The 25750-nt window shown below is 52.1% G+C and overlaps 11 protein-coding genes across 11 annotated transcripts; 5 read left to right on the top strand and 6 right to left on the bottom strand.

Moving 5' to 3' along the window:
- Nucleotides 1-422: 422 nt before the first annotated feature.
- Nucleotides 423-1968, top strand: JN550_008452 (uncharacterized protein; the record flags this gene model as incomplete). Its single annotated transcript, XM_049320414.1, has 4 exons — nt 423-747; nt 801-1173; nt 1222-1510; nt 1576-1968. The coding sequence occupies 4 exons, from the start codon at nt 423-425 to the stop codon at nt 1966-1968; spliced, it is 1380 nt and encodes a 459-aa protein (XP_049169674.1).
- A 603-nt stretch (nt 1969-2571) lies between these two features.
- JN550_008453 (uncharacterized protein) lies at nt 2572-3835 on the top strand (the record flags this gene model as incomplete). The annotated part of the gene is made up of 2 exons (XM_049320415.1): nt 2572-2744; nt 2797-3835. The coding sequence occupies 2 exons, from the start codon at nt 2572-2574 to the stop codon at nt 3833-3835; spliced, it is 1212 nt and encodes a 403-aa protein (XP_049169675.1).
- Nucleotides 3836-3993: 158 nt separating this feature from the next.
- On the bottom strand, nt 3994-4920 carry JN550_008454 (uncharacterized protein; the record flags this gene model as incomplete). Its single annotated transcript, XM_049320416.1, has 1 exon — nt 3994-4920. One exon carries the CDS (start codon nt 4918-4920, stop codon nt 3994-3996), a length of 927 nt encoding a protein of 308 aa, XP_049169676.1.
- Nucleotides 4921-5367: 447 nt separating this feature from the next.
- On the bottom strand, nt 5368-5856 carry JN550_008455 (uncharacterized protein; the record flags this gene model as incomplete). Its single annotated transcript, XM_049320417.1, has 1 exon — nt 5368-5856. One exon carries the CDS (start codon nt 5854-5856, stop codon nt 5368-5370), a length of 489 nt encoding a protein of 162 aa, XP_049169677.1.
- Nucleotides 5857-6193: 337 nt separating this feature from the next.
- Nucleotides 6194-7018, bottom strand: JN550_008456 (uncharacterized protein; the record flags this gene model as incomplete). The annotated part of the gene is made up of 1 exon (XM_049320418.1): nt 6194-7018. One exon carries the CDS (start codon nt 7016-7018, stop codon nt 6194-6196), a length of 825 nt encoding a protein of 274 aa, XP_049169678.1.
- A 1278-nt stretch (nt 7019-8296) lies between these two features.
- Nucleotides 8297-8647, top strand: JN550_008457 (uncharacterized protein; the record flags this gene model as incomplete). The annotated part of the gene is made up of 1 exon (XM_049320421.1): nt 8297-8647. The coding sequence occupies one exon, from the start codon at nt 8297-8299 to the stop codon at nt 8645-8647; it is 351 nt and encodes a 116-aa protein (XP_049169679.1).
- Nucleotides 8648-9060: 413 nt separating this feature from the next.
- JN550_008458 (uncharacterized protein) lies at nt 9061-10800 on the bottom strand (the record flags this gene model as incomplete). The annotated part of the gene is made up of 1 exon (XM_049320422.1): nt 9061-10800. The coding sequence occupies one exon, from the start codon at nt 10798-10800 to the stop codon at nt 9061-9063; it is 1740 nt and encodes a 579-aa protein (XP_049169680.1).
- Nucleotides 10801-15775: 4975 nt separating this feature from the next.
- On the bottom strand, nt 15776-17227 carry JN550_008459 (uncharacterized protein; the record flags this gene model as incomplete). The annotated part of the gene is made up of 1 exon (XM_049320423.1): nt 15776-17227. The coding sequence occupies one exon, from the start codon at nt 17225-17227 to the stop codon at nt 15776-15778; it is 1452 nt and encodes a 483-aa protein (XP_049169681.1).
- Nucleotides 17228-17918: 691 nt separating this feature from the next.
- On the top strand, nt 17919-19139 carry JN550_008460 (uncharacterized protein; the record flags this gene model as incomplete). Its single annotated transcript, XM_049320424.1, has 1 exon — nt 17919-19139. One exon carries the CDS (start codon nt 17919-17921, stop codon nt 19137-19139), a length of 1221 nt encoding a protein of 406 aa, XP_049169682.1.
- A 3513-nt stretch (nt 19140-22652) lies between these two features.
- Nucleotides 22653-23006, top strand: JN550_008461 (uncharacterized protein; the record flags this gene model as incomplete). Its single annotated transcript, XM_049320425.1, has 1 exon — nt 22653-23006. The coding sequence occupies one exon, from the start codon at nt 22653-22655 to the stop codon at nt 23004-23006; it is 354 nt and encodes a 117-aa protein (XP_049169683.1).
- Nucleotides 23007-23331: 325 nt separating this feature from the next.
- JN550_008462 (uncharacterized protein) lies at nt 23332-25028 on the bottom strand (the record flags this gene model as incomplete). Its single annotated transcript, XM_049320426.1, has 3 exons — nt 23332-23407; nt 23464-24808; nt 25019-25028. The coding sequence occupies 3 exons, from the start codon at nt 25026-25028 to the stop codon at nt 23332-23334; spliced, it is 1431 nt and encodes a 476-aa protein (XP_049169684.1).
- Nucleotides 25029-25750: the final 722 nt, after the last annotated feature.

Here is a 25750-nt window from a genome sequence, read left to right on the forward strand (position 1 = left end):
TGACACAACCCAGTCTACGTCCAAGTCCATGTGTGGATAGCGACCCAGCAGATGTTGAGAACTTGGGTTCTCCACCTCAGCAATATCCTAACCCAGGTTACTTAGGGCCCTTAAGCCATACCACAATATTCGACCACCTTCCAGGAACTGAAAACCCGGCCCAGGAGCAATATAGCACACCCTCCGGGAATCAACAAACGCGGACCGAAGGTTTCGCACTCCAGCCAGATTATATAAGGGCAGCACAGGCAATTACCCAGTTGCACCAACTCTTTACATCTACTTGGCACACGTTGGTACGATCATGGCTTGCCAAAGGAGCGAACCTGGGTTTGGCAGGACAGTTCACAGAATCGTGCATCCAGACACTCCAAAGCATATGTATTGTTCAGGGCAGCAAGCCAGTCCTGGAGTTGTCCAAGATGCTTTTCCAACATAGCCGCCAGTCGTTGAGCGTGGAACTCAATGCCACACTAAATGATTACCTGCTAAAATTCTGCTGGGACAACGCCCGATGGGAGACTCTGGGACTGGCCTGTGTAGCTGTTTCAAGAGCTGCAACGGACGTTTCCACGATTGGCCAGTTTTATAAATCTGAAAGGGAGCGGCGAGAACTGCAAAGAAATAGCATGGACCTTGCAGATTTGTGTTTGGACATGGCATTGTCGCTTGACTGCTTGAATGACCTACAGTTAATGCTTCAATACGAAACATTCATCCTTCATACCTTGGTTGATGGGGATCAAAGTAAGCAAGCAAATTCTGGCACTCCCGTTCCTTATCCACTCACCTTTCTGTAGGCTATCAGTCCTGGAGAAGACTGGGGGATGTCGCCAGTTCTCTATTTGCTCTAGGGTACCACCAGCAAATGGAAAGGCCTCCATCAGTACCGGAGTTCCTCAGCAAACTTCGACGGTCGGCATTTGCTCTGGCCTATGCTGCAGACAAGAACGTGTCTATCTTTCTTGGCCGCCCCCCACGTATTAGCAAGAAGTTCTGTCGTCTCAAGCTTCTACCTGACCCCAATGCATCGGAGGCCCCGTGGTGGAACCAAGACAAGACCTTTGACTTCATGCTTGACATTCAGTGGACAGCATTGTGTGCAAGTCTGAAAGAAGACGTCCTTGCCCTGTTTGAAGCGGATGAATCTGGAGTCAGGCATAGTGATGCCAGGTACGTTCATGCACGGGTTTTCAGGACAAGTCTAATACGAGGCAACAGCGCTATTCAGGGTACCGCTGAGGCGCAGTGGTTATCACTCCCCCTGGAATTTCGTCTAGAGGGACCCTTGAGATTCTGCAACCAGCCCCCTGTAATCCGTGACTTCATGGTTAGCGCTCGGCTGAATCATCTCCATGTTCTATTTCTCTTACGGCTTGCGCTGTCGCATCATAAGCCCCAGTCGGATGTTGATTTAGTCAGAGTGTCAGCAGAGATCCTGAACTTGATTGTCGAAGCATTGTTGCAAAAAGATCAACTAGTCAATTCAGGAACATCATTAACTTGGAAGGTACCTGACTTCCTGCACGCTTTGTTCTTACTCGTCACATTCCGTATCATACTGATTTTCTACAGGTAGCATACTATGGGTTATCTGCAGCAGGAGTCATATGTATGTGGCTGCTGCAGCAGCCCTTCTCACCGCAAGTCCCGGAGCTCAACATCTCAAAAATCTCCCAAAAGCTGAGTGTCATCGTCGCCGAGATAGAAACGGGAACGCTTGTTCGAAGCAATGATCCAAACTACAAGTTGCTGGAGAGTGCCTCGCAAACCATCTCTTGCCTTCTTGATCGTCTGTTCCTTGAGAAGGCCCCACGGCAAATTGATTATGAGGTCAATGCCGAATTCCATGCACCACTATTAGGACACATCGAGCAAGACGGATGGAATGCTTGGGAAAGTAATGTTTTGCAGGATTTTGAGTCAGACTTTTGGACCAATCTTGCGGAACACCCTTCCTTGCATTGACTGTGTGCAATCAGTTAATCAACATGGAAAGGCTGAGCGTGAGCAATGAACGATGTATATAATTAAATATTGAACGGGACTTGTGTTTGCCTACAGCATGTTCCAATAATGGGTTCACTTTGAATAAAGCAAAACAGTACTCTAAACTGGCTGGCTAAGGCTGAGCGTCGGTCTCTGGATACAATAGCAGCACTCCTTGAAGTGATAGTGGCCACTTCTAGACCGTTCCCTGGCCGGACTCGTCGAGTGAGATTCAGACTAATGGCAACGCAAGCGGCTTCCGCAGTCTTTTCTTTGTCATAGCCGAAATTGGCGGGTTATAATGCTGGTTGGTGTCATCTAGGCACGAGTCTTTGTATTCGCAATTGGAAAGGGAGATTTAACAACAACGAATACCGGAAACTAACTTCAGAGACACAATGCACTTAAGGGCCATGCTGTCGCCCTTGGTGCTATCCAAAAAGTGCTCATCATACAGAGCTGTTCTGGGGGAATTTTTATGTTTGTATCACAAGTCTCTTGCCAGCATTGAGGCGACTTCCTCACTACCACTAGGGCCATAGTCCGAGCAGATCAACACATGTTAACTTTAAACGAATGACGATGGTTGCGAGATTAGACCCAGACCCGGCTAGCGCAGTTGTGAAACGCATGGGGATGAAATGGACGGAAAAGCAGAAGAGGAAGTATTGGAACAGCTTGAAATTGGTGGAACTGAAACGGTTCGCTGAGCCCTACCCGACAAATGACTACTTCATGGCAACAACACAGAAAGGGTCCGTAAGACTGCAACTCAATGTATAACGGACCACGCTAATGGTGTGGTAGAAAAGAACAATGGGATAAATTTTGGGAAGGAAAAGGCTTGAAAGATAAGCGATATAACGGGGGCGAACGACGACAAATCCTTGTCCTTGATGAGTCCAGGCTTCAGTATAAGATTCCGCAGGATGAGAGTGTTGTCTTCCTTGACGCCGACACTAAAGAGATATTTATGGTCATTCTTCGCAATTTCTTCCCCGACGACGATTTGCGGATGGACTTTGTGAGTATTTGTCGGGAGATTATCAAGTATCGCCGCGACGATCGACGGGAGGATCCCGGGCAACTGGTTCACTTTGGCTATACATGCGGGTCTCGACATCAGCCAGGCATGCAGCTTGCCAAGAATTGCAGGAAGATTTCTCCAAAGAACCACCGTGCTCTTAATAACGCTTCTCAAGGGATGGCTGGAATTGGCTGGAATATGCTCCGAGGGCGTCTGCCACAAGAGATCATTGACGACTATAACGACACGATAGAGGCTATTGGCTGTGCGCGGATGGACATGGGGAAAACTGGCGACGATACATTTGCTTACAATATCGGTGGTGAGCTCGTGACCTTCAATGAACATGGCGACCTACAATTACCGCCACCATCAGGACTTTCGGCCGTCAACTATGCCCGGTTCACACACAAAGAAAACAATGGCAACAAATGGTTTGTTGCCGTTACCTGCATCGCAGCCTCTGATTCGAGTATAGGCGGCAACTTTTACAATGCATCTTACGGGATCATGATGGAGGCTGCGGATAACACGGTGTCGGCTTTCCAACCAAGTGATTACCACGGTACGACTTTGTACGAAATCGTACTTGACCCTTGGCCAAGAGATGGTTACGAGCAGCGGCCGGATGGAGGTGAAAATATTGGTTTCTCTTTCGAAGTTTCCAAAGGCCTTAGAAATGCGAGAAAGAGGGAGTGGGGGCGGCAAGAGTATAGGAAGCGACATAGGCCTCAGAGGGGAGGCCCTAGGAAGCGCCGCAGTCTCTACGTCAGTGATGTAGAGCCAGATCATGGTAGCGATGACGACTACATGCCATGAATTCGCTAAAATGACCCACGGCGGAATGTTACAACTCCACCGGTGAAGATTATATTTCAGAGTTTGCAATAGCCCACCACTTCAATCATACAGTCATACTTTATGGTGATTGCTTGGTACCTGAATAGCTGAGCGGCGGCTTAGAATAGAGCAGTCTTCTACTTTTTATCTGCAAACACCTCTGCACCATCTATCAATGCTTGTGCGAATGTTCCCCGAACGCCTGCCTTTTCCAGCGATAGTAGTGCGGCTATGGTGCATCCACGAGGAGATGCTATGCTTTCTCTCATAGCCGCCGGGTGGGTACCACTCTCCAAGATGGAGACAAGGCTCTTCATGCTCTGCAGAGCTATGTCCATAGCATCGGTTCTCCTCAGACCCTCTCGAACGGAGCCATCAAGGACGCCTTCGAGAGAGACGGACAAGCCTGCCAAGACCGCAGTCATTGTCATCATGCCAGCATTGGAGGTTGATGAGGTGAGTGTTTTAGAAGAGCCAATTTGGTTCCAGAACCATTTCATAAACTCCTGCTCCTCCCTGGGTAACGAGGGCTCTGGAGGATCAATCAGAGTCATGGATTGGCCGTAGCGAGCGGCGATATTGGGGATCGTTTTGACCAGCCATGGGGCCTCGATAGCGTCATTTCCAGCAGCAGCAAGATAAGATCCCAAGTCGGTGACTGAGCCTGGGATCATGCTCATGATCAGCTTCCCTGCCACGGCTTCTCGAACACCATCCTCCTGCAGCACATCCTTGGCGAAGTACGGCTTAACACCCAGGACGATGACGTCGGCACGTTGCATGGCCTCAAGATTTGCCTTGTGTAGCACCTCCACGCGCGACCTGTGCCTGCCTAGTTGTTGTTCTAGCTTCTTAGCAGATGTTTCACTGTTCGTACACGCAATCAACTGTGAGATCCTCGATGACGCTGCGTTTGTGGAACCTTCTGGATAGAGTGCTTCAAGCAAACCTGCTAGTACAGCACTTCCCATGTTGCCTTCCTTCGTTAGTGATGGTCTGCTTGCATCTGTCAAGGTGTACGTACCGCAGCCTAGAAAGGCTACTGTGATGTCTGATCCCTTCATGATAAGGGTGATGTTGTCACTAAGTAGAACGAAATCTCTCTATGCACAAAGAAGACTCGGTGTGCTTAGTCTTGGATGCCTTGACTCGACAGCGGGTGATTCGATGCTGCGGTGTTCACCACATGCAATCACTCACTGGGCCGGGTGAGGATGCCGGGTTGGTGGGTCCATCGGCGTCGGTGTCAGCTTCCGATTGCGGAGGGCACCTAACGCTCGACTGCCGCTGAGCGGATCTCTCTGCCACTCAACACCACCGTATCAATTGGCCCGGCTCAGAACAATGCTGTGCGCTGTACTGCGGAACAAGAATCGGAGTATCATCAATGGCCTTCATACGGTTAACGCGGTGAGATCTGGATCAGCCTAGGATGGTGAATTCACCGCAACTAAACCGCGAGTGTTCCTCATAATTAGACCTTCCTTATTTTCCCCTACAGTTCCTATGTATCAAGACTCGTCGACACTGAGCTGTGACCCGGTCCGAAGGGGGTATATAACTTCGAATCTCTCACATAATACGACGCTATTATCTCCGAACTCGTGGCCATTGTCTTGTTGGCCATAGTACCATTTGTGCCCCTCCCGATAGCTCTCATAGTCGCCTTCAGCTTCAGCAAGCGCGAAATCCTCCGCAACATCCTTAAACTTGCACTGAACGAACGATAGAGTGCGCATAACTGCACTAGGCTCTCCCTTTCCATTCAGAATGACTGAGGTGTCTCCCGGACCCCAGTATAGCGGGTTTGGAACTGGCCATGAGGTTGTCGCGGTCTTTTCCCCACGGATGGCGAGCTCAAGCAGCCGATCGCTCAGCTGGGCGCTGCTACCCCCAAATGCAAAAACGTCTTTTGGTGCAGGGAGATGATTGCCCAGAGCCTTGGAGGCTTTGGCCATGTATTCCACAACATCCGCTCGCCCAGGATCGATTGAGGACATTTTCGGCTGTGCGACAAGGCAGCGGGCAACTGAGCTGACGAACTTGTATTGTCGTTAGAAAATGCGCTGGCCAGTTGTTCTCAAGCTGTTGCCGCCCCGCTCACTTACTTAGCTTCCTGTCGTGCATGTGGTGGCTTTCAGGGTCGCCCAGGGCCTAGAATTTAGGGCAGCAGTATACTGACACAATCTGCACAACTTTCGTGATTTGAGAACCGTTATACGCCCTCAGATAGTGCGATCGCAATGTAGATAATACACCAAGGGTAGTTTAGATCGTGAGACTAACCATTCCGAGTGATGCTATTACGGCTGCCAGATATGACATGTCTCAGCCCTTCTACTCTGCCCAACTGAATGTGAATGTGGTGTCGTCCGCTTCAAAGCCACCGCCATTATAGAGCCGGAGCCCAGCTTCGTTGGTTCCGAACACAGTCAAACCTAACGTCGATGCTCTCATACTCGCAGCTGCATGCTCCCAAACCAACAGCGTTTTGCGCCCATATCCCTGCCTGCGTTTTTCCGGGAGTACTTCGATATTGTAGCAGAATGACTGCTTTTCACCTCGCTCTCCAACCCAGAGTGTGGCCAACGTCACACCTGCCTCTTCTACAATGATAAATCTATGCCCCGGGGTCTCAACACCGTTAGGGGCAATGCTACGGACCATTGCATGTCCCCGCTGTTTCACATCCTCATCATTCTCAACCGCGGTCTTGTACGTGAGCATCAACTTCACGAACATCTCTTCGAAATCTTGGAAATAGTCGCGTGCTTCATCCGCTGTCATATCACGGTATGAGATGTTGTCTGGTAATTTTACATCGGCGTCGACCGTCTTCGACATAATCTGAGATCTAATTGTTGATCCCTTTAGTTCCTCACGAAGTGCCGGCTGAGAAGCACTAGCATGGAAGAGCAAGCCCTTGTCCGGACTGAGGTACCGGTCTTTGATAACACTGACGAGCTGTCGTGCCAAGGATGGATCTTGTGAACTCATCCACACCGATTTGACAACATGCTTATCGTTCTTGGTCTCAATCACCACAGCTGCACGAAGAGCTCCCAGACCATATATGTCCAAATGTTGCGTATCCGTCAACTCGGGGGTCGGTGCCCCGTCTGGGAGCGCAGCGTTGGGGAGTAAACGAAGTTCTTCATCCATTTTCCAAGATTTGGTGAAATGTGCGGCGGGATGGTTTTGTGAACTCAATGCTAGATCAACATGAGGTTCAGAACCGTAGGAAAATCTGCATCTTTGGATATTGTATCTCTTAAGTACCGATGCATAGCAGCTTTGCTACCCCGATAAGGGTCCTAGGCTGGTTCGGCCTTCCTAGAGCAGTTAGGCCCAAACTTGGCATTCGCATGTGCTATGCCTCGGACTTTATGCACCTGCCGTGCAAATCAAGATACTGTTGATCCCTATTCCACCAGGTATGGGCCTGTGTTGGGATTAACAAGTTAACTTGAGAGTTCATACCGGGTTCGTGGTCTGGCCGTTTATTTGTTTGGTCTGGCCCCCAGGGACAAGACTTTCGGACGTAAGTCGCTGACGGTTCATGAAATATATCTACAAGGTAAGAATGTCCTCAGAACAACTGTTTCGGCAAGAGCCATGCTATTCACTAATTTTATCCCAAATCAGAGGATTGGTATGACACAGGCTAACATAGAAACTAACATAGTAACAACTGGGCATTACATCGGGCATTGTTGCCCCTGCTGAATGTAAATATGATCCATGAAGATGATGCGCAGTGCCTAGTATGCCCAAAAAAGACAGAACGGGTCCAGGAGGTACCTAAGCCCAGACACGAGGGCGCTTGTGAAAGACCTATGGCTATGCTTGGATCTATGTGTTCATAATTAAATAGCTTCCCGTGGTGGACCGGTGGCCTCTGGGAAGTACATTCACTGTGTTGTTGATTCAATCGACTGAGCAACTTTCGCCCCCAGTTGGGTTCCCGTCCATGATAAACGGCAGGTCTGTGCTACGGCCACGATCCGGAGAGTAATGCTCATCTGAACGGGTTGCCACGTTGGCTTAGACTTCTGGCTCTTGAATCACATTCTATGATTGTGACTGCCCACGGCCCCGAGAAACCATCCCAACTTCTTGATATCAGTTACCGTGGGAGAGCTTCCTGGCAGGCACAGCAAGCGATTTTTAACATTCACCGTCATCAGTAGGGCAGGCAAGCAAGTGAATATTACAAAGCAAACTAGCAGGCGGTCAACGTTGACCAGTACATTTCTTCCACTATAAATACTAATAAAATCCTGGGAACAAATCTTAACCTCTCTGGCTCACCGACTGACGGGTCTCAACTACAAGACTCGAGCATCCGGCACAACACCAGAGCACAAGCCCGGCATTATCATCAGCAATCTCTACACGGAACACTTACACGCGACGACATCTTCTTGCAAATCGGACATGATGCAGTTCTCGCCGCTCCTCCTCGTCGCCGCCATGGCACCCGCCATCACTACAGTGGCTGCCCAGGACGCGCAGTTCATTCTCTACAACTCGACCTCCTGTGCGTCCGGCTCGCACACCGAGTCTGTCTATGTGGGCGACGCGTCCCCGTGCAGGCCGGCCGATGACACCTACGTCTGGCAGACGTACGAGCGCGTCGGCGAGTTCCCGACCAACTTCTTCAAAGTGCAGTTCTACCCGGACGCCGACTGCAAGGAAAAGCCTATGACCGAGATCAGCAACGCCTGGTGGAAGGACTACTGCGGATTGACCATTAAGCCCATCAAGGCCTGGAAGGTCACCAAGAACTAAGTTATAGCCAGCCACGATTTTGGCAAGCATTTACGGGGATGACATGCGGAAGAGCGCTGTCCTGGAGTGAAGCTGTTCTGGCATGCTGGTGCGAGGGAGGACTCGGGGAACATTGCGCTTAGGAATCTTCCACAATGCGATTCACCAGTCACCAAAGAATCTGTCTGCAAACACACTAGCCTAGTTTCAGATGTGATCCTGGAGAAAGTCATGAAATGTAAATGCATTCTTGGTTGTGAATATGCTATTGAAAATGCCAAATTGTGCTGCTCTATGATGCTAGGTCTATTGAATGAAACGGCCAAGGCGCTTGCCGCTATGTGGTATGAAAATGCTTCCCTTGCCCATGCAGCCTCGCCCAAGATTCGAAACATGTCTATGAAGATCATTGCGCATGCAGTAGACTGCGCTTCTTATGAAGACAAACACTCGACCAACCCAGCAACCTCATTATCGATGTCTTGAGCCAGAGATTCCAGATCCCCAGCGCCCATAAGCACCTCGTTGGCACTGAGCCGGATCTCGAGATGACCTCCACCGAACTCTTCCTTATCGCATCCAACATCGACGAAGACGTTTTGCTTCCTCATGACGGTGCTCGTGTCGAGCACATCAACAGTAGTTGGGCCAGGTATGGCTGACGCAGTGCTGTAGTCGGTACGCATGCCCAGGTCCATGCGCTCCCACGGCTGGTTGTTATCCGCGGGTGGCGTCCCTGCCGGTGTGTCACCCTGCAGCTTCGTGTTCCAGAGAATGTTCAAGTACGTATTGAACGGTACACTATCGCCCACCTCGGCCCACCGTAGCACATCCCGCAGACGAGACTGTTCGTAAGGCACCTGAGACTCGAGGTGCTCGTGAACCGACTTTAGTGATGTAATAAGTTCAGATTTGCTGTTGTTGAGGTCGTGAGATACATCGACATCTTCTGGGATGGTGGTTGGAAGCATGGTGGAACAAGGTCCGATCATGTCATCGATCCTGTCAACGTTGTCGATCGAAGTCCGGCCATTGTGGAAACATCCAAATACAGGCCGCTTGGATCCTGTCCTCTCGGCCAGAATGTGACTGAAGGCGAGGTATATGACAGTCGGAGGTGTAACGCCAACTGCTTCCGCTGCCTTCTCAAGGGCATCGGTGCTAGTCTTGGTACCTGTGACAACTAACTCGTTCTTCTTGAGGGGGTTCCCTTGGCCATCCGTCTCTGGCTTCACTATAGTCTCCTCGCAGTCCCGCAGGGTATCTCTCCAGAAGTCCTCCTCGGCATCTCGGTCGTGGGTGAACAAGGTCTCTTTCACGAAGTTCCTGAATGACGGTGCCTTGGACACCACCGGCTTTCCCTGGTATAGTTCAGTAAGCTCGTGGACTAGGAGGCCCATGCTACGCGTATCACAGGCGGCATGGTGGATGGTTATCATAACGGCATCTCCCTCTTGGACGTCGCCTCGAACCAGGGTAAGCCTGGTGGGCGGTGTCTTTAGAGAAGATGGGTGAACCGCGAGCTTCTTCAGCTCCGCCTTGACGCGTTCCTCTAATGTGCCCTCACGGCTCTTAGCCTTGGTGAACGTGGCGTAGTTGCTTGCACCAGTGGCTTGTCGCAGCACAACGGTAAAGGCCTCGTCAGGTCGTACGGCGACAAGGGTAGACCGCATTATAGCGTGCCGGCGGCGAAGCACTGCCCAAGCGCCGCGCAATCGGTGTTCGTCAATCGGCACCTTGGTGCGGAACGCCCAAGTAGGTTCGGCCAGGGTCCGCCCGCTTGTGAGCCAGCTTGCGAGGTGGAATTCCTGGCCCGGCAAAACGGGCATGACGGCTTCGACTGCGGTATCGTTGATACCGAGCTTAGCGAGAGCTTGCTGGCGGTCAGAGGCGCTCACGAGGGACTCGGCGGTGGTGGTTGGGTTCCGGTCCAGTCCGCCGGGCCTCGCCGTCGGATCACGGGCGTGAATGACCTCATACAGAGGCGTGGTAGGCTGACTTCCGAACGGGGTTCCTTCGCCATTCTGCAAGGGCGTAAACGGGTGGGAAGTGGCCGCGGCGTGTGAATTGACCATGGACCTAGACGGCAGGCGAACGAGAAAGCTCTCCCTGTGCTGGCGGTCGCCGTTGGGAGCGCCCGCGGGCGGGTCTATGTCACTGCTCTGCTCAGCCATTTTGAAGCTTCGGAAGTGATGTTGAGCGCCGGTTCGGCAGATAGGATCCAAGATGTTGCCGAGTCCGGAGGCATTAAAAGTTTTCCTGGTGGCGCGACTAGGACGGTGACCGCGGTGCTGTGGGTGGCGAGTTGGGCGGTTGATGGCTCTGTCTGCTGTCGCGGGCGGTTGGATGGGAGAAGAGGGCGTCCGAGTTCAAACAGTTCCAAGCTCGGGATCAGGGCCTCGGGGAAGAGGAGAAAAAGAGACGAGACGAAATGCCCTGGCGGAGCTGGAGCTGCTGCTGGCTCTGAGCCGCGAGTCGGCGACACACGGGCACACACATCATGAGGCCGAGATAGCGTAGTGCCATGACGTTATGGGTGGGCTGTTAAGTGGACTCGCTGCGCTGCCTGCCGATTTAGTGGTGCCACTAAATCACGCACGACTTCATGCGCTGCCGACTCCTGAATCGTCCAGAGCCGAGGGGACGGGCAAGCTTGTTGTCCGCAGGCCGTGGGCGTCGCATTCTGTAGTTCGCAAGGTCAATCGATACAATGGCTGAGCTTCACCAGCGTTGAAGCTAATTGCCGGCATGTGTCTCGTCTAGTGTGAAGCCAAGAGTTGCGTGTTTTCAGCCGCATCCTGGCGTGGCATCTCGTGGCGCTTATCCCGGCACGGCTTGGCAATGCCGACTACATCCAGATTACCGCCTGTTCATGGCCTGCTCAGTCACCCCCAGGTAAACAATGAGACCGCCTGTTCTGAGGAACATCTGTCTCGTTGACTAGTTAAAAATTGACTAGTGAAATGGCATGTCGGCATGCAAACAGTTCTTGGCAATATGTGGTTCCACGGTACTGGTGATATCGACCCGAACCTTGTCAATAATCTTCGCAACCATGACCGGTCGTCAGCCCTCACGTACAACCAAGCTATACCTTCGAACCACGGGATAATGCCATGCGCTGTGTCGAGGGTATAATATAGCCGTGTGGGCGTGTCAAAAATGGTATCTCACAAGAATGTTGGTGGATTTTAACACCAAGTGCTTAGCTGCGAACCGGAGCGTAACATCAAGTATGCGTAGAGGTAGTCGCTGGCTTCGTTGCTGCTGAGCTTCATAGGTGTTTCGGCTTGCTACCGGAGGTCATCATCCAGAGGGGCAGGATCATGGTATTTGCCAACACGAACATACCGTCATCACTGACGAGTGCCTTCTCTGGTCCTTTCCTGCCAACAGACCGACGAACTGCCATTGGTAGACGATAGGTCCTCGGCAAGACATTGCCCGAGACTTGCATCTTGGAGCCCCATGCTGATACAGCCAACAACGCAGCATAACCTTTAGCCGTTTTTCTTTATTCATTCGGTTCAGTAGCAATCTCGTCTGGTCACCTCACTTTGATCGCTGAGCTTTTCGCAGGACACTGGGTATGCGCATATCCTGCGTCTCATTCTCACCCAAAAATGGGGAGGATTGGCTCACCAGTAGCCGCACCAATGCCTTAGAGCCCTCGGATCAAAGCTGGCACCGAATCCCAACGTGAAACTCCTCCTTGGGTTCTGGACAAGCTGGGAATATCGGGTAGGCTCAGATGCAGTAGATGAAGTTTAGCAGGCGGCAGATGTGGTTTCGAGGAGACGCGCTGCCCGATTGGATGATACCTAGTAGTCGACTGGGTCTACGGTGACGCTCCTGCGAGGAGGGATGTCATTGTGCCGTAACAACGTAACAGAAAGGTCCACCAGCGGTGATCGAGATGATGAACTGCAGCAACAATGCGGAGAAAGGGATGATTACGGGGAAGCTGGAGCCGCTGAGGGTCCATTGCCCCGCGATGGGGGCCCAGTTTGTCAGGCGGATAGCGAACGGTGCAGTCTGAAACCGCTCCAGTATCTAGGCAAAATCGCAGACTCAAGATTTGAAAACGACATCCCCTCCCCTCTCCCTTGATGCCTATTGCGCGCAAAGTTTTAGTTAACTTAGTCAAAATCGCCTCATATATATATATAACCATAGTTCAACAGTTTTACATCCTGTGGCGGCTCGCATCCCCTCCTCGCAGGATGAAAGTCGGCGCTGTCATTGTGGACATTCCGGCTCTTTTGATGTTCATCTCAAGAGCTGAGAGTCAACGATAGTCCAGATATAAGAGATAGGATGCACGATCGGGAGGCCCGGTGAAGGGTGTGCATTGGCGTGTAGTGACTTGTATAGAAGGAGGCGAGAATGCAAGAGTCTTATAATACTGTACCTATGATGGCCTTTATTGTTTAATTGGCCTTGATAATATGTGTCTTAACAGTAAAAAATTGTGATATTGAATGCCGTCGTTAGGAATTATTTGCGGCTTATGAGATCACAGCCTCGGGAGGTGGGATGAAAGGTTGCGATAGGGCTGAACAGCGGCTGGTCCCACCTGTGCTTAAGCTAGATCAGGTCTGGTTAGTGCCCCAAACAGGACGGCAGCGTTCAACTGACAGGGGCTGTAACGCCTTTACTCACTGTACCCTGGTAACTATGTAGCGGCCTAACCGTAATTGCTTCGTGACAACACACCCTCTCGGAACCAATTGGACATGTCCATGCACAACATGGGCGGAAGAGGTCAGCTCTTTGATCTCACAATTGGTGAAGGCAGCCAAACTTTGACTGAGACAAGAGATTACACTCCCCTCTCTAAGCCAAATTAGGATATATCTAGAAGGCGGAAATCCACCCAACAACCACTAGTTTGTGGCATATTGTCCGAGGGAAGACGACGAGGACCCTAGTTTGGCGGTCCGACAACTCTCTCATTTCTCCACCCTTACCAGACTCAACCTGGATGCATGCTGGATTATCTCGCCAATTGCGTCCGGTCCTACCTCCGACACTCAAGGAATCATCAACTCGCCGCTCGCAAGTGCGAATGTTGAACTTCAAGTGAACGCCCCCTCCCAACGGATAAAACCCTATATACGGGAAACTGTGATCTGGTATATGAAGACCTGGTCCCCGAGTATTATGGCTTAGATTGCTGGGTTGCCTGCTTCAACTCGGCCCACTCCGGTCATTCCGACTTCGTGCCGGAAGCGAAGTTGCTTACAGCCAACGGGGAAATACCCCAGATATTTTCCGCAATACCCGGCCCATTAACATTTAACCTCATGGTCTTCTCGCTCGCCTGAGACAACGACAGTTGGCATGTTGCCTGTGCCTGTGCCTGTGCCTGTGCCTGTGCGAATATCAACATCTCCTGTCACATTATCTGCATATGCAGGCGAAGAAAGCTTTTTTTTAGAAACATGCAGCTGTTACTCCTGCCTCCGGAGCTGTTGACACTCCTGTTTTCGGAGTTTATTCCATCACGCGAGCTCGCACGTGTTATGCGGATGCGGCTTGTCAGCCGTAGGGTTGAATTATGCTCACTAGACCACCACATCAATTGCTAATACTTCATGATAGGTCAGTTCAAAGTATATGTAGGCAACGCGAAATTCCATCTACAAGTTCTGGACCGGCATCGCTACTCTGTCCAAGCCAGGTGGGACGCCGGTTGGCCAGGCAATGCATGGCTTGATTACATCCATACTTATCTGACATACCAAGTGCTAAGAAAGCCGCGACATTCAACCGAAAGCTATTTCGGTCGCATATACAACGCCGTAGAGATTCTGTGCAACGAAGGCTATATTGCAAACGAAACTGTTCGTAAGCGTGTTGAGTGTCTGATTGCTCTGGCGTACGAGGATAACTCCAGTTCCCTGATCGCGCCCCCCATTTACAAACTTAGAGAACCGTCGGATTTGGATCTGAAGAAAGATATCTACGTTGCTGCTAGTTAAATAGACCAGAGATCCTACGTCGAACATATGATGGCCCAGGATGCTGCGTTTCGCAACCCAGACAACGCGAATAGCGCCATATTTGGCCATCCCTTTGAGGAAGCCATATCTGGAGGGAACTTAGACTTGTTCGAGTTCCTTGTGTTAAACAACCCCAATCAAAAGAACCAGGGTTACGGCTCCCAGTCGTGACTAATTCAAGCTGGATATAAGCACGGCCAGAAGACTATTCTGGAGTTGGGGCTTAGCCTGAAACCAATCGACTTATCCGAGACACCAAGCTTGCGTACATAACTCAAAGAATCACTTTATAGTATCCAGTAACCTGACACCTTCGAACGAACTGCATCTATACTGGGTCCTGAGCATTCAGCGCCCAACCTTACATTTGAAAACTCTGGTATGCTTAGCCCTACACTTGGGAGCCATGAGAGCCTGGCTGCCTGGCTGCCTGGCTGTGGCACAGCGCGGTCGCTAGAAGATTAGATATGGTACACCACTTTATCAGAAAGGGGGCCTCTCTGAACAACCATGCTATTGTTGAGCATTTTGGCTACCCGTTACACGCTGCCATTAGGAGCCACCACGAAACGATTGTGCAAATTCTCATCGATGCTGGCGCAGGTCTTTCCCTCCATCCTCCAGGCAAACCTCCACTTCTGGCATCAATATGGGCAGGTAGCATTCCCATGGCAAAACTGTTCCTGGATTGCAATGTGGATATCAACGCAGGGTGTCCACCTCCCATCGTCATAGCCGTATTCAAAGAATGAGATGACTTATTTAATTTACTACGGCAACATGGTGCGGAGCTTAATACCCCCAAAACTGGCGGTTGGGCCATGGCAACAGCTAGAGCACATGGACTTTTTTCCATGATGGACCTCCTCGAAAATGAGGGCGTGAGCAAAGACACTATACTACATCGTGTCGAGACAGGTTGTGCTACCACTTATGGCCGCGACAAGGCTAAGCAATAGAAGTAGCCGCCGTCCATGGTGCTCGTTAGGCTGTCGACTGTTGGGCTCTGGTCATCAGTACGATATAGGCATGCAAGACATTGGCAATTAAACGTCTGTGAAAATCAGAATACAAAGCAACATAGCAGATGGCAAACCGTATAGATCCCGTCTCGTAGGTCTAGGATAGTCTAGTATGACAGTGACTACATAGCCTCAGCCTTGGCACTTTCCACGCAATCCTGCCATCGTATTATCTTCATGTACACGCACTCAGTAGCAGCTGTGACGATTAATCCGATCGCGAGCCCAACCCAAACCCCGTGTAATTGCAAAGCAGGAGAACCCAGTTCGAGCCAGATTGCCAACGGCACTGCGCCAAGGTAGTTCACGGGGAAGATTATCCAGGCCGCGACGGATTGTCGTCCTAGGCCACGAAGCATTCCATTGGCACCACAGTTGATGGAGTCGAAAATGTGGGACGCAGCAACCGTCACCATGGCCTCCGTAGCAATGGTGCGAACATATGTATCGTCTGATATGATCTTAGGAAGTTCGTTCCTCAGCAAGACCATCACAACTGCGTCAACGATGCCGATCATAGTGAAAACTCCCGCATATAATGCGGCAGCTCGCCGAGCTGGCGCCACCTGTCCGGCGCCAATGAGATGACCTATCCGAATACTAATGGCAACGCTGACCGAGAAAGGTATGTGCCACATGACAACAGACAGAGTCGTCAAAATCGTTTGAGCAGCCAGGTGCTCGACGCTGATGTAAGAGGTGCTGAAGGTGACAACTTCAAAGGCAAACCACTCCCCTAGATTTACGACGGAACCAGCGGTTGAGAGCCGGAGCATTTGGCCCCAATTCTTGAAGGCATCACGGGAGAAACCACCCCAGCACCGATGTGACCACTTCGCGAAGAACTTGATGTAAAGGATCAGGAGGATAGGGCGAAGGTCGTTCGCAAGTGCAGCGCCCAGGGCGGCTCCCTCAAGTCCCATTCCTAACTTGAATGCGAATAGCCAACTGAGGAAAGCATTGACTGGCGTGCACAAGATCAAGACAACCAAGCCCGCATTGCAGTCACCTTGAGCTTGAAGAAAGCGCTTCAATGCTTCGAAGGAGGCGTATCCGGGGAGACCGACCAAGCTCACGCGAAGGAAAGAACCGGCCTTGAGGGCGAGATGCTCTTGCTTGACAAACAGCGGGAGAATCCATGGGGAGCAGATCCAAACCGAGCCAATTGGAATAAGAGCAAGAGTCATGAGCACCAGCATGCGTTGAACATGCAGACCGACGCCGTGGAAGTTGCCCGAGCCGTATGATTGGGCACAGAGCGTGTCGAGCGCGGTTGCCATTCCCTCAAAGGTAGCCAGTCCAATGATGTTCACGGTCGTCAGGCCTATACTGGTGGCCGCGAGATCATCGGAGCTGAGATGCCCGGCGACGAGCGTCGTGATGACAGTGAAGGAGTACTGGAGGAAATAGGTGGCGATAAGTGGAAGCGAATACTCCAGCAGAAGCCAGAGCTCCGACTTCTCGGCCAGCGAGGGAGAGGCAGACTCGTCGGCACGCTGCTGCAAGAGGGGCGAGGTCTCGTCCGCAGCAGGAGAGCCGCCTCTGTCCACTACCTGTCTTCCCTCGGGTTCCATTGCGAAGGAGCTGTTCGCAACTGTGCTCTGGCTTGTGACTTGGAAGGCAAGGGCGAAGTTTGCTTCTCAAAAATTTGGTATTACGCTAGTTATATGCGCACGACGCTAGCCGAAATCGGTCCGTCGCGCAATGTGTCTGTGCATGCAAGTCAGTGAAGTCCGCCATAGTGTTCTGTTACCTACCGAAGCTGAGCATAATGTGGTCTGTTTGGCATCAAAGTAAAGCTGTTTCCGATTCAAGCCGATACATGAATACTATGAGTTGGCAGTTGCGAATACTTTCCAGCGTGACTGGGTGTTGCTGTAGTCAGACCAGATGTTTGCCCCACGTATTCAGCACGCAAGATAGCCGATAGAGACAAGAAAATATGTCACGAAGACCGATTAGAGGGCAACTACGTAGGCATGCATTGAGTGTTCCAGCTAGCCCAAAATCTGTGAGTTTCTGGGGGGACGAGTCAGTTTAGCCTGGCCTTATGTGTCTATAAGGGTCAGACATTCACGGAATACTGTTGCTCAGCAGCCCCACTTTCGATACATCCCTGACAGGGAGCACCTGAAAGCCCCGCGATGCCACCCGCACGGCAATTGCCGGACCTTGCGCCGGCGTGACATTCAACCATCTACCTAGGTAGCTAGGCTACTACACTACTTCTTGCCTGAATTCCGTCCTATTGTATCAAAGAGCAACATGTCCGCAGTAAAACCCTACAAGATCAGCATTCCCCAAGCCAAGCTTGACCGTCTCAAGGCGAAGCTTGCGGCCGCAGACTTCCCTGATGAGCTTGAGGGTTCTGGATGGGCTTATGGCGCCCCTCTCCAGGACGTCAAACGGATCGCCAAGTACTGGCACGACTCGTTCGACTGGCGCAAGGCGGAGGCCGAGTTGAACGAATTGCCTCAATACACGACCACTATCAAGCTCGACGGGTTTGATGATATTGACTTGCATTTCGTCCACGCTAAGAGCCCCAACCCAGGCGCAATCCCACTGCTTTTCTGTCACGGATGGCCCGGAAGCTTCGATGAGATACAGAAAATGCTCCCATTGCTGCTCGATGGTGGAAAGGATCATCCGTCATTTGATGTGATTGCCCCGTCCATGCCCAATTATGGATTCTCGTCCATTGTCCGGCAGCCTGGCTTTGGGTCACGCCAGACAGCCGAGGTCTTTCAGAAACTTATGGTGGACGTACTTGGCTACACTGAGTATGTGACTCAAGGCGGCGACATCGGATATGCTGTCACAAGATATCTCGGGTATCTGTACCCTCAGAACTGCAAGGCCAGCCACTACAACTTCCCTCAGCCTGAGGAACCCAGCGAGACGCACTTCCCGGAGCTTGCCAAGATCTACCAGGAGACGCCCCGGACTGAAGCGGAGCTTAAGGGATTTGAACGGTCGCAGTGGTTTGAAAAGGAAGGTCGAGGGTACTATTTAGAACACGCAACCAAGCCCCAGACACTTGGGTACAGCTTGACAGACTCCCCTGTTGGGCTGCTGGCGTGGATCTACGAGAAGCTCCATGACTGGACGGATGACTACCCGTGGACAGAGTACGAGGTCTGCAAGTGGATCAGCATCTACTGGTTCAGCACGCCAGGTCCTCTCGCGTCGCTCTGGGTGTACTACGACACTTTGCACACCAAGGACGAGACCCGGGCGCTCGTTAGGTCTGCGTATTTGAAGGACATCAAAATCGGCTGCACCAAGTTTCCGAAGGAATTGGTTGTGCGTCCGGCACTGTGGAACAAGACGTTGGGTAACCTAGTGTTCAACAAGGCGTATGACCATGGCGGCCACTTTGCCGCTTTCGAGACCCCGAAGGAGCTTGCCGGCGACTTGCGGGAAATGTTTGGCAAGGATGGCGGAGCATATGGAGTAGTGGAGGGCAAGTCGGGTTATACATAACAGACCATGCCATTTATGAAGCAATACAGTTACAGCTTCGCGTATAAACTTACAGATACAATTATAAGTCGAGGATGACTCTGATGCAGTGTTGCATCATAACTTACTGCATTGATTACTCTTCGTCACAGGGCAAAAAAAATGGATTTTCTGCAAAGCAAGTTCTATCTCTAAAAACAAGTTCAAAAATAGCAACGGTCTATTTTTCCATATTGTGTACTTCAGAATGTACCTGATCTCACGCCACCATGACACTGAGGATCCTCATTAAACCCACGCACGAAGATTTACTAGCCGTTTGGTTATGCAGTTTAGCTCCCATCCCCCCACCCACTGTAGTCAAACATTATGAGCCTTCAACTAAATGAAATCAGTGTGTCAGGGCAGACCTCTATTTATAATTGGATTCCGAGACTCTGCCACGGTGGATCCAGATACAATTAAGCCCTTGTCCCTCCTCCAACTAAGAGGGCGAGGTTCAGTCTTTACAGCATGTGTGCCCCATATTGTGCAATTCTGATCGCAGCTAAGCTTCTGTATATTCGACACATAGACTGGCTCAGCCATCAATACCCAGGGGTCGAAAATGATAACAAATCCCAGAATCGTGGGAGAAGAAAACCCACTGCGTTTGAAGCCTGCTCCCCCTCAGTGAACCAGGCGTGACGTAATAGCTGACCAGGTGTAGCTCGCTCAGAAGGCTCATATTTAAAAACACTCAACGCGATGTCGGTGAGTGCTTGAACGACCTCCTCTGGATATCTGTAAATCCCATCTCTCCTGCACCTCGGATCCTGTTCAAGACATCAGAGAAGATTTGGCTTTGCCAAGTTGGCAGATATTGGATGTGAGTATCCTGTGCCTTTGACATCGTCTGACACCTTATTGGCAAGCTCGGATGCGGAAGCTGAAATTGGCTCAAGAGACAGTGGGCGAGTCCAACATTCCTCTCCAGAATCTTGAGAAGTGGATTTAGAACGACTCGAGTCTCATTTATAGGCCGATGGGCCAGTTTTAGAGATCATGCGAAGAAATGCTGGCCGGTGCTCAACGGGCAAGGGACCGCAGTTCATCTCGAGACAAGTACCAATTTCCCGGCTACGGCTGGTAAATGGAAGGGAGCAATGAAGGCCTACCATGCTGCAGGCTAAAGACCAGGTATCACTCGCCAGTCTCGGGTTTCCGTCAAAGGTAATTTCAGGAGTCGCGTAGCCTCTCGGTATCCCAAGATTATTAGGCGGTTCTGACACATCATATGCTTCTCCGAAATCTAGAATGATGATTTCGTAGAGTATCGGCGCTACCTGGATCCCAACAGCCCGGCTGCACGACGTACTCTGGAGCATGTAGTCTGGGGATTTTGCCATCGTAGGTTTCCACGCCCCCGGTTTACGGAGGGTCCGAGAGCTCAATCGTCTCCTCCTCTGTCGGATCACCAAGATCCCCGAGCTTCAGGAGGATATTTGCCGGCCGGAAGTCACCATGGCAAATGCCCTTGCAATGTAAGAAGGCCATGCCCTTGGTCATTTGGTAGCAAAAAGACTTAATCTTATCCAGCTCTCCTCGATTCCAGCGAATCCAGGAATGAAGCGCTGGGCCGAGCAAAGGGAAGGCCAGACATAGATGGAGCCAATTTTGGCCGTTGATATAGAAGAGTTCCTCCGGTATAAGAACATGGTTCTTGTATGCCTCCGCTTGGCTGACTCATTTTGCTTTGAACATCTCCTCTACCTTCATCTCTGGGCAGTCATCACCGGATCTGTTTGCTGCAATAATCTTTCTAGCACCCCACCGGGTCTTGTGGTGGTCCCTGCAAAGCCAGACTATTGCTATACCCCCGTAACTGAGTTTGTGGACTATCTCGAATCTGCCTCCGAACTTGTCACCCATGTGTGCGGGTTGAAAGCCGCCGAACTTGTAGTGCTCAACATCCTCGTCCTCATATCGGACAGTACCCAGGACCTCAAACCTAGATTCGAATCCTTTGCTGTTGTCGGGTGACCCGATGGATGCCGTGGTAGTTGTATCTGACTGGTGCGACATCCCGTCGATTGAAGTGATAAGTTTATGTCGGTCACCAGCGGTAGCATTGTTACAGATATTGCAGATATTCACGCTTGTTAGTGCGCAAGATTGCTGTTAACGCTTTCCGAGTGGCTGCATTAGATGATGCGGAACCGAAACTTCTGATAGTGACTGATGCCACCGACGCAGCCATTGTGGACTCAGATCAAAGAAGGGAAGTGGATGAGATGTGAGCATGTGTCTCCTTGTCCCCTTGTTTCACCAACAAAATCCATTGTCTTCTGAAATAGGCTTTGTTCCGGTGAAGGACAAAGGGAACCTCTTATGGACGACGCCAGCCTACCAAATATGCATGGATAATAATTTTGGCAGTCACTTTTAAGAACATATTGTAAGGTAGTCCGATATCAAGCTTTCAATCACATTCAAATAATCGAAAGTTGGAATATGGACTGCATCACACGGTATCACGCAAGCGATGGCTGCTACAGACCAACTCCTCTTTACCACATGACCCATGTTATCAAAGGAAATCGACCAACATTGTCGATTGCAACTCACGTGTCATGTCGAGGAATCTCGTGACTGGACTGCAATGCTCCAACTCACGTGGATCTGCTAATGAAAGACATATATAACATGATTATAAAAGCGTGGTTTTCCACCGTATGAAGTCAGACCCAATCTTTGATTCTCTGCACATCATCAGATCTACACATTAACCAAGCCGAACGACGAACAAAAGCAACAATGTCCTGCCGCAGGTCAGAGCAGCACATATTCCCCAACACAGCCAGCTACGGTCGACGGGAATTCTAGCATGATCGAGAAATCCTTGAAGCGCAACCCCGACTTGGAAGAGAAGGTACAGCGAATAATGGAGGGGGTCGCCATCCTTGATAGAGATCGATCTTCCCCTGGATTTAAGTCCGTTTCTCTAAGGAGGGAGGTTGAAGATGCCTCGGTCAAACTTCCTCTTCTGCTAGCAGAGGTCCAAAAGGTAAAGGCTGGACAGAAGTCGGGCGGAAATAGGCAACCTCAAATGGCAAAAAAATCCCGGCATATCAAATGAAATTGGCTAAAAGGGGTCTGCAAGCTGAGAATAACACCAGCAGAGCGGGTGGGCCGGAGTGGCTTCACCCGTTCCCTCAGGTTACCAGAAGCCAAGATTGGCCCAAGTCGGAGGATTGCTGGGCGGGATATAGGAAGGCAGAGGGGGAAGCAGCGGGACGGATGGGTTCTGGAACAGTGAATTATGTAGTGCTCCTCGATGATGATGCGGACTCTCCGCGCTGAATCGAAACCGACACTACAGGTATACGAAATTTGCGATCACGAGCTACCGTATTGTATGCCACCTCTTGATGTCCAACTCACAACCCACGGCCCACCAGTTCCTGAAGACGCAAGCAAGCGAAGAGCTTCCTCTACCTACCCGCAACATAACACTATTGAGAAGACCTTGACTGAAACAAAATCACACCAACTATGGGCCTCCCCCTTTCCAGGTTCCCCTTACCGCCATCACCAGCCCGGCACCAAGAGCGGCCCGGCGACACCCAGAGCACCGCTCACGGCCCCGCCACGCGCGAGGTGCCTCACCACGTAGCGCGGACGCTCAACTACCTCAAGGAGTCGGTCTACGTGGTGGAGCAGTGCGCGGCGCGCATCGTGACGCTGCCGCGAAGCCAACGACCAGGGGCCGACAGCGACGCGTGGAGCGCGTCGGACGAGCAGGAGTGGGAGGAGAGCTGCGAGGCGGTCCGCAGCATGTACTGGAACTTGTGCGGGACCCTGTGCCACTTGAGGCTGCTCCACGGGGAAGTCGCCCTGTATATTTAGGTAAAGGACACACAAGAGAGCGGGAGAGCAGGAGCGGGAGCCACGGTTTGTATTGTACACGTCATTGATATCCCGTATTTGGGTTTTGTAAACAAGTAGATAGATACACCTTGCCCTGCCGTGCGCTGTAACACATCACGATGGGTCGAGCCGGAATCGAGATTAGAAGCCACCATTGCTCGCTTTTTCCTTCTCCCTCCCAAAATGCACTTTTATTTGTCGCTTGGAACATTTTACACTCGATGGCCCTCCATCGATTTTTGTGACGCGTCCTCCCGGTCTAAGGATGTGTATGGTGTCGGATGATTGGCAAGAGATAAGCTATCTAGCCCATGATCATGCCCTTCATGCCTGCGAGGTCGCCCTCTTTCGCTGCGATTTCGAAGTATCCGTAGATGATGCTGGGGGTACGTTAGTTACTGGCAATCGATTTGAGGAAGAAAAAGGGGATACTGACGTGACAGCGAGGAGGGTACCAGTGCCGGAGCCGAGGGCTCCCATGAGATCACTGGCGACGGAGAGCGCACCAATGCAGGCACCGCCGAAGGCGGCAGCAGTGGGGATGATGCGCTTGAGCTCCCTGTACATGCTCTGGTCACGGTGACCAGCCATGACGAGACCCTGGTCCTTGAGCTGCTTGGCAACATCGCGGGGGCTGGAGCCGGACACCTCGATCCAGGTCTTGGAGAAGATGGCACAGGCGGTAAGCATGTAGGCGATGTAGACGGTCGTGTGGATGGGGTCGAGGAGAGCATCCTTGAAGTTCAAGGGGGGCGACATGTAGTAGGCGAGACCAGAGACGGCCGAGAGCTGGGCGGAGCCGTCCTTGGCCTCCCAGACACCGAAGAGACGGACGAGCAGGTTCTCAGAGAAGCGCGAGTACAGCATCTGGCTGATCAGGAAGATGTTGGAGGACAGGGCCGACTGCAACATGATGGGCATGTTGGAGGTGTAGAACAGACGGACGGGGTAGGAGCCACGAGCACCACGCTGGCGGTTGGACTTGACGGGGATCTCGACGCGGAAGCCCTGGAGGTAGATGACAGCGGCGAAGACGGCCAGAGTGGCGAGGAGGTTCATGATGTTGGGGAGGTTCTGTCGGTAGAAAGCCTCCTGCAGAGCGCGCTGCTTGTTGGGCCAGGTCATCAGCAGGTGGAAGAGGGCGATGACGGCACCCTCGAACTCGGGGCCACGGCCGGTGTTGATCGAGGTGGGCGAGAAGGCCTTCCACATGATGGACTCGCAGATGTTGGTGGCAATGAAGAGCGAGATACCGCTGCCGAGACCGTAGCCCTTCTGGAGGAGCTCGTCGAGCAGGATGACGATCATGCCCGCGACAACCAGCTGGAGAACAAGCAGGAAGACGATGCCGGCGCCCAGGTCGCCGGGGGGACCGTAGAGGCCGCTGAAGACGTAGACAGTGGCGGTACCGGCGGAGAGGATGAAGGCAAACAGCTTCTGGGCGGTCTGGTACAGCTCGCGGTCCGACTTGAGGTCGAGGTTGACATCGATCATGTGGGTGCCAGCGAGGAGCTGGAAGACCATACCGGAGGTGATGATGGGGGTGATACCCAGCTCCATGAGGGTGCCGCGGTTACTCGCCATCATCATGCGCAGCCAGTACAGCGGGTCGGAGGTGTCGGACGAGACGATGCCGTAGAGGGGCATCTGGCTCATGACCAGGAAGATCAGGAGGGTGAGACCGGTCCACATCAACTTCTGGTTGAAGGGGACCTTGGTCTCGGGCTGCTGCACCTCGGGCAGGAAAGCCACGAAGGGCTTGACGAGGTCGAGGAAGCGCACTGGAGGGCGGGAGAGACACGGGTTAGCTGGCGATGGACCTCAATGGGCAGCGGCAGGGTAGAGACGGGGACGGCAGAGCTCCAGGCCGACGCTGCGAGCTCTGGAGGCCGCATGGCGATGGGCGTCTGGCCTGGCCACGACGGGCCTGGGGGCTGCGTGGATGTGGATGTGGGCGTGGGCGTGGGTGTGGGCGTGGGCGTGCAACTTACAGCTTGACATGGTCGCGCAGTGTCTGTCTCAAAGATTAGGAGGGGGAAAGAAAAAGATGGAAGAGAAGAAGATGGACCAGAAGCGACACAAATCCCACCGAGGAGAGTTGAGAGGTCGCGATCCGACGGTTGGGTGTAAGGAGGGAATGGGGGAGCAGGAGGAGGAGAAAGGGAGAGGCTACGTCGCGCTGGCTCTCCTTATTACGGGACTGGGACTGGGACGGGGAGACAGACAAAAAGATCTGGCATCAAATCGAAGGAAAGCAAAGGAAAAAGGCAGCCAATTGGCACCCCCGTCGCTCGGCCTCCCAATTGACGATGTGTCCCCTTTCTAGGGCGGGCCTCGAGGGCGGGCACACACGTGACTCGTACCCCAAGGTATCCACTGAACACCTGGGCCTAAGTTACTGCATACTGGATGTGGACCCTTTTTTTTCCGTTCTGTTGTGGTGTATGGCGGAGATTACCTGGTGCCTCAGTGCCCCAATGCCCCCCCAGTGCCCAGCTGCTGAGCCTGTTAATCCGTGCCGGGGCCTTGGGTGGACGGGCGGGCTTCAGGCTTGAGGCTTCTGGGCGGGCCTGGCCTTTTGGCTTCAGCCGCATCCATGGATGCTACAGACACCACAAGACCCCGAGACCCCAAAGACCCGAAAGACCTCAGGGCCATCCGTCATCCCCCGTCCGATTGGCTGCAGAGCCTCTCTTTCTGCAACTGTGTCCCGCACCCTGCGT

This window comes from Neoarthrinium moseri (genome assembly GCF_022829205.1).
Source record: "Neoarthrinium moseri strain CBS 164.80 chromosome Unknown scaffold35_Wmoseri_CBS_16480, whole genome shotgun sequence".
Lineage (NCBI taxonomy): Eukaryota > Fungi > Ascomycota > Sordariomycetes > Amphisphaeriales > Apiosporaceae > Neoarthrinium > Neoarthrinium moseri.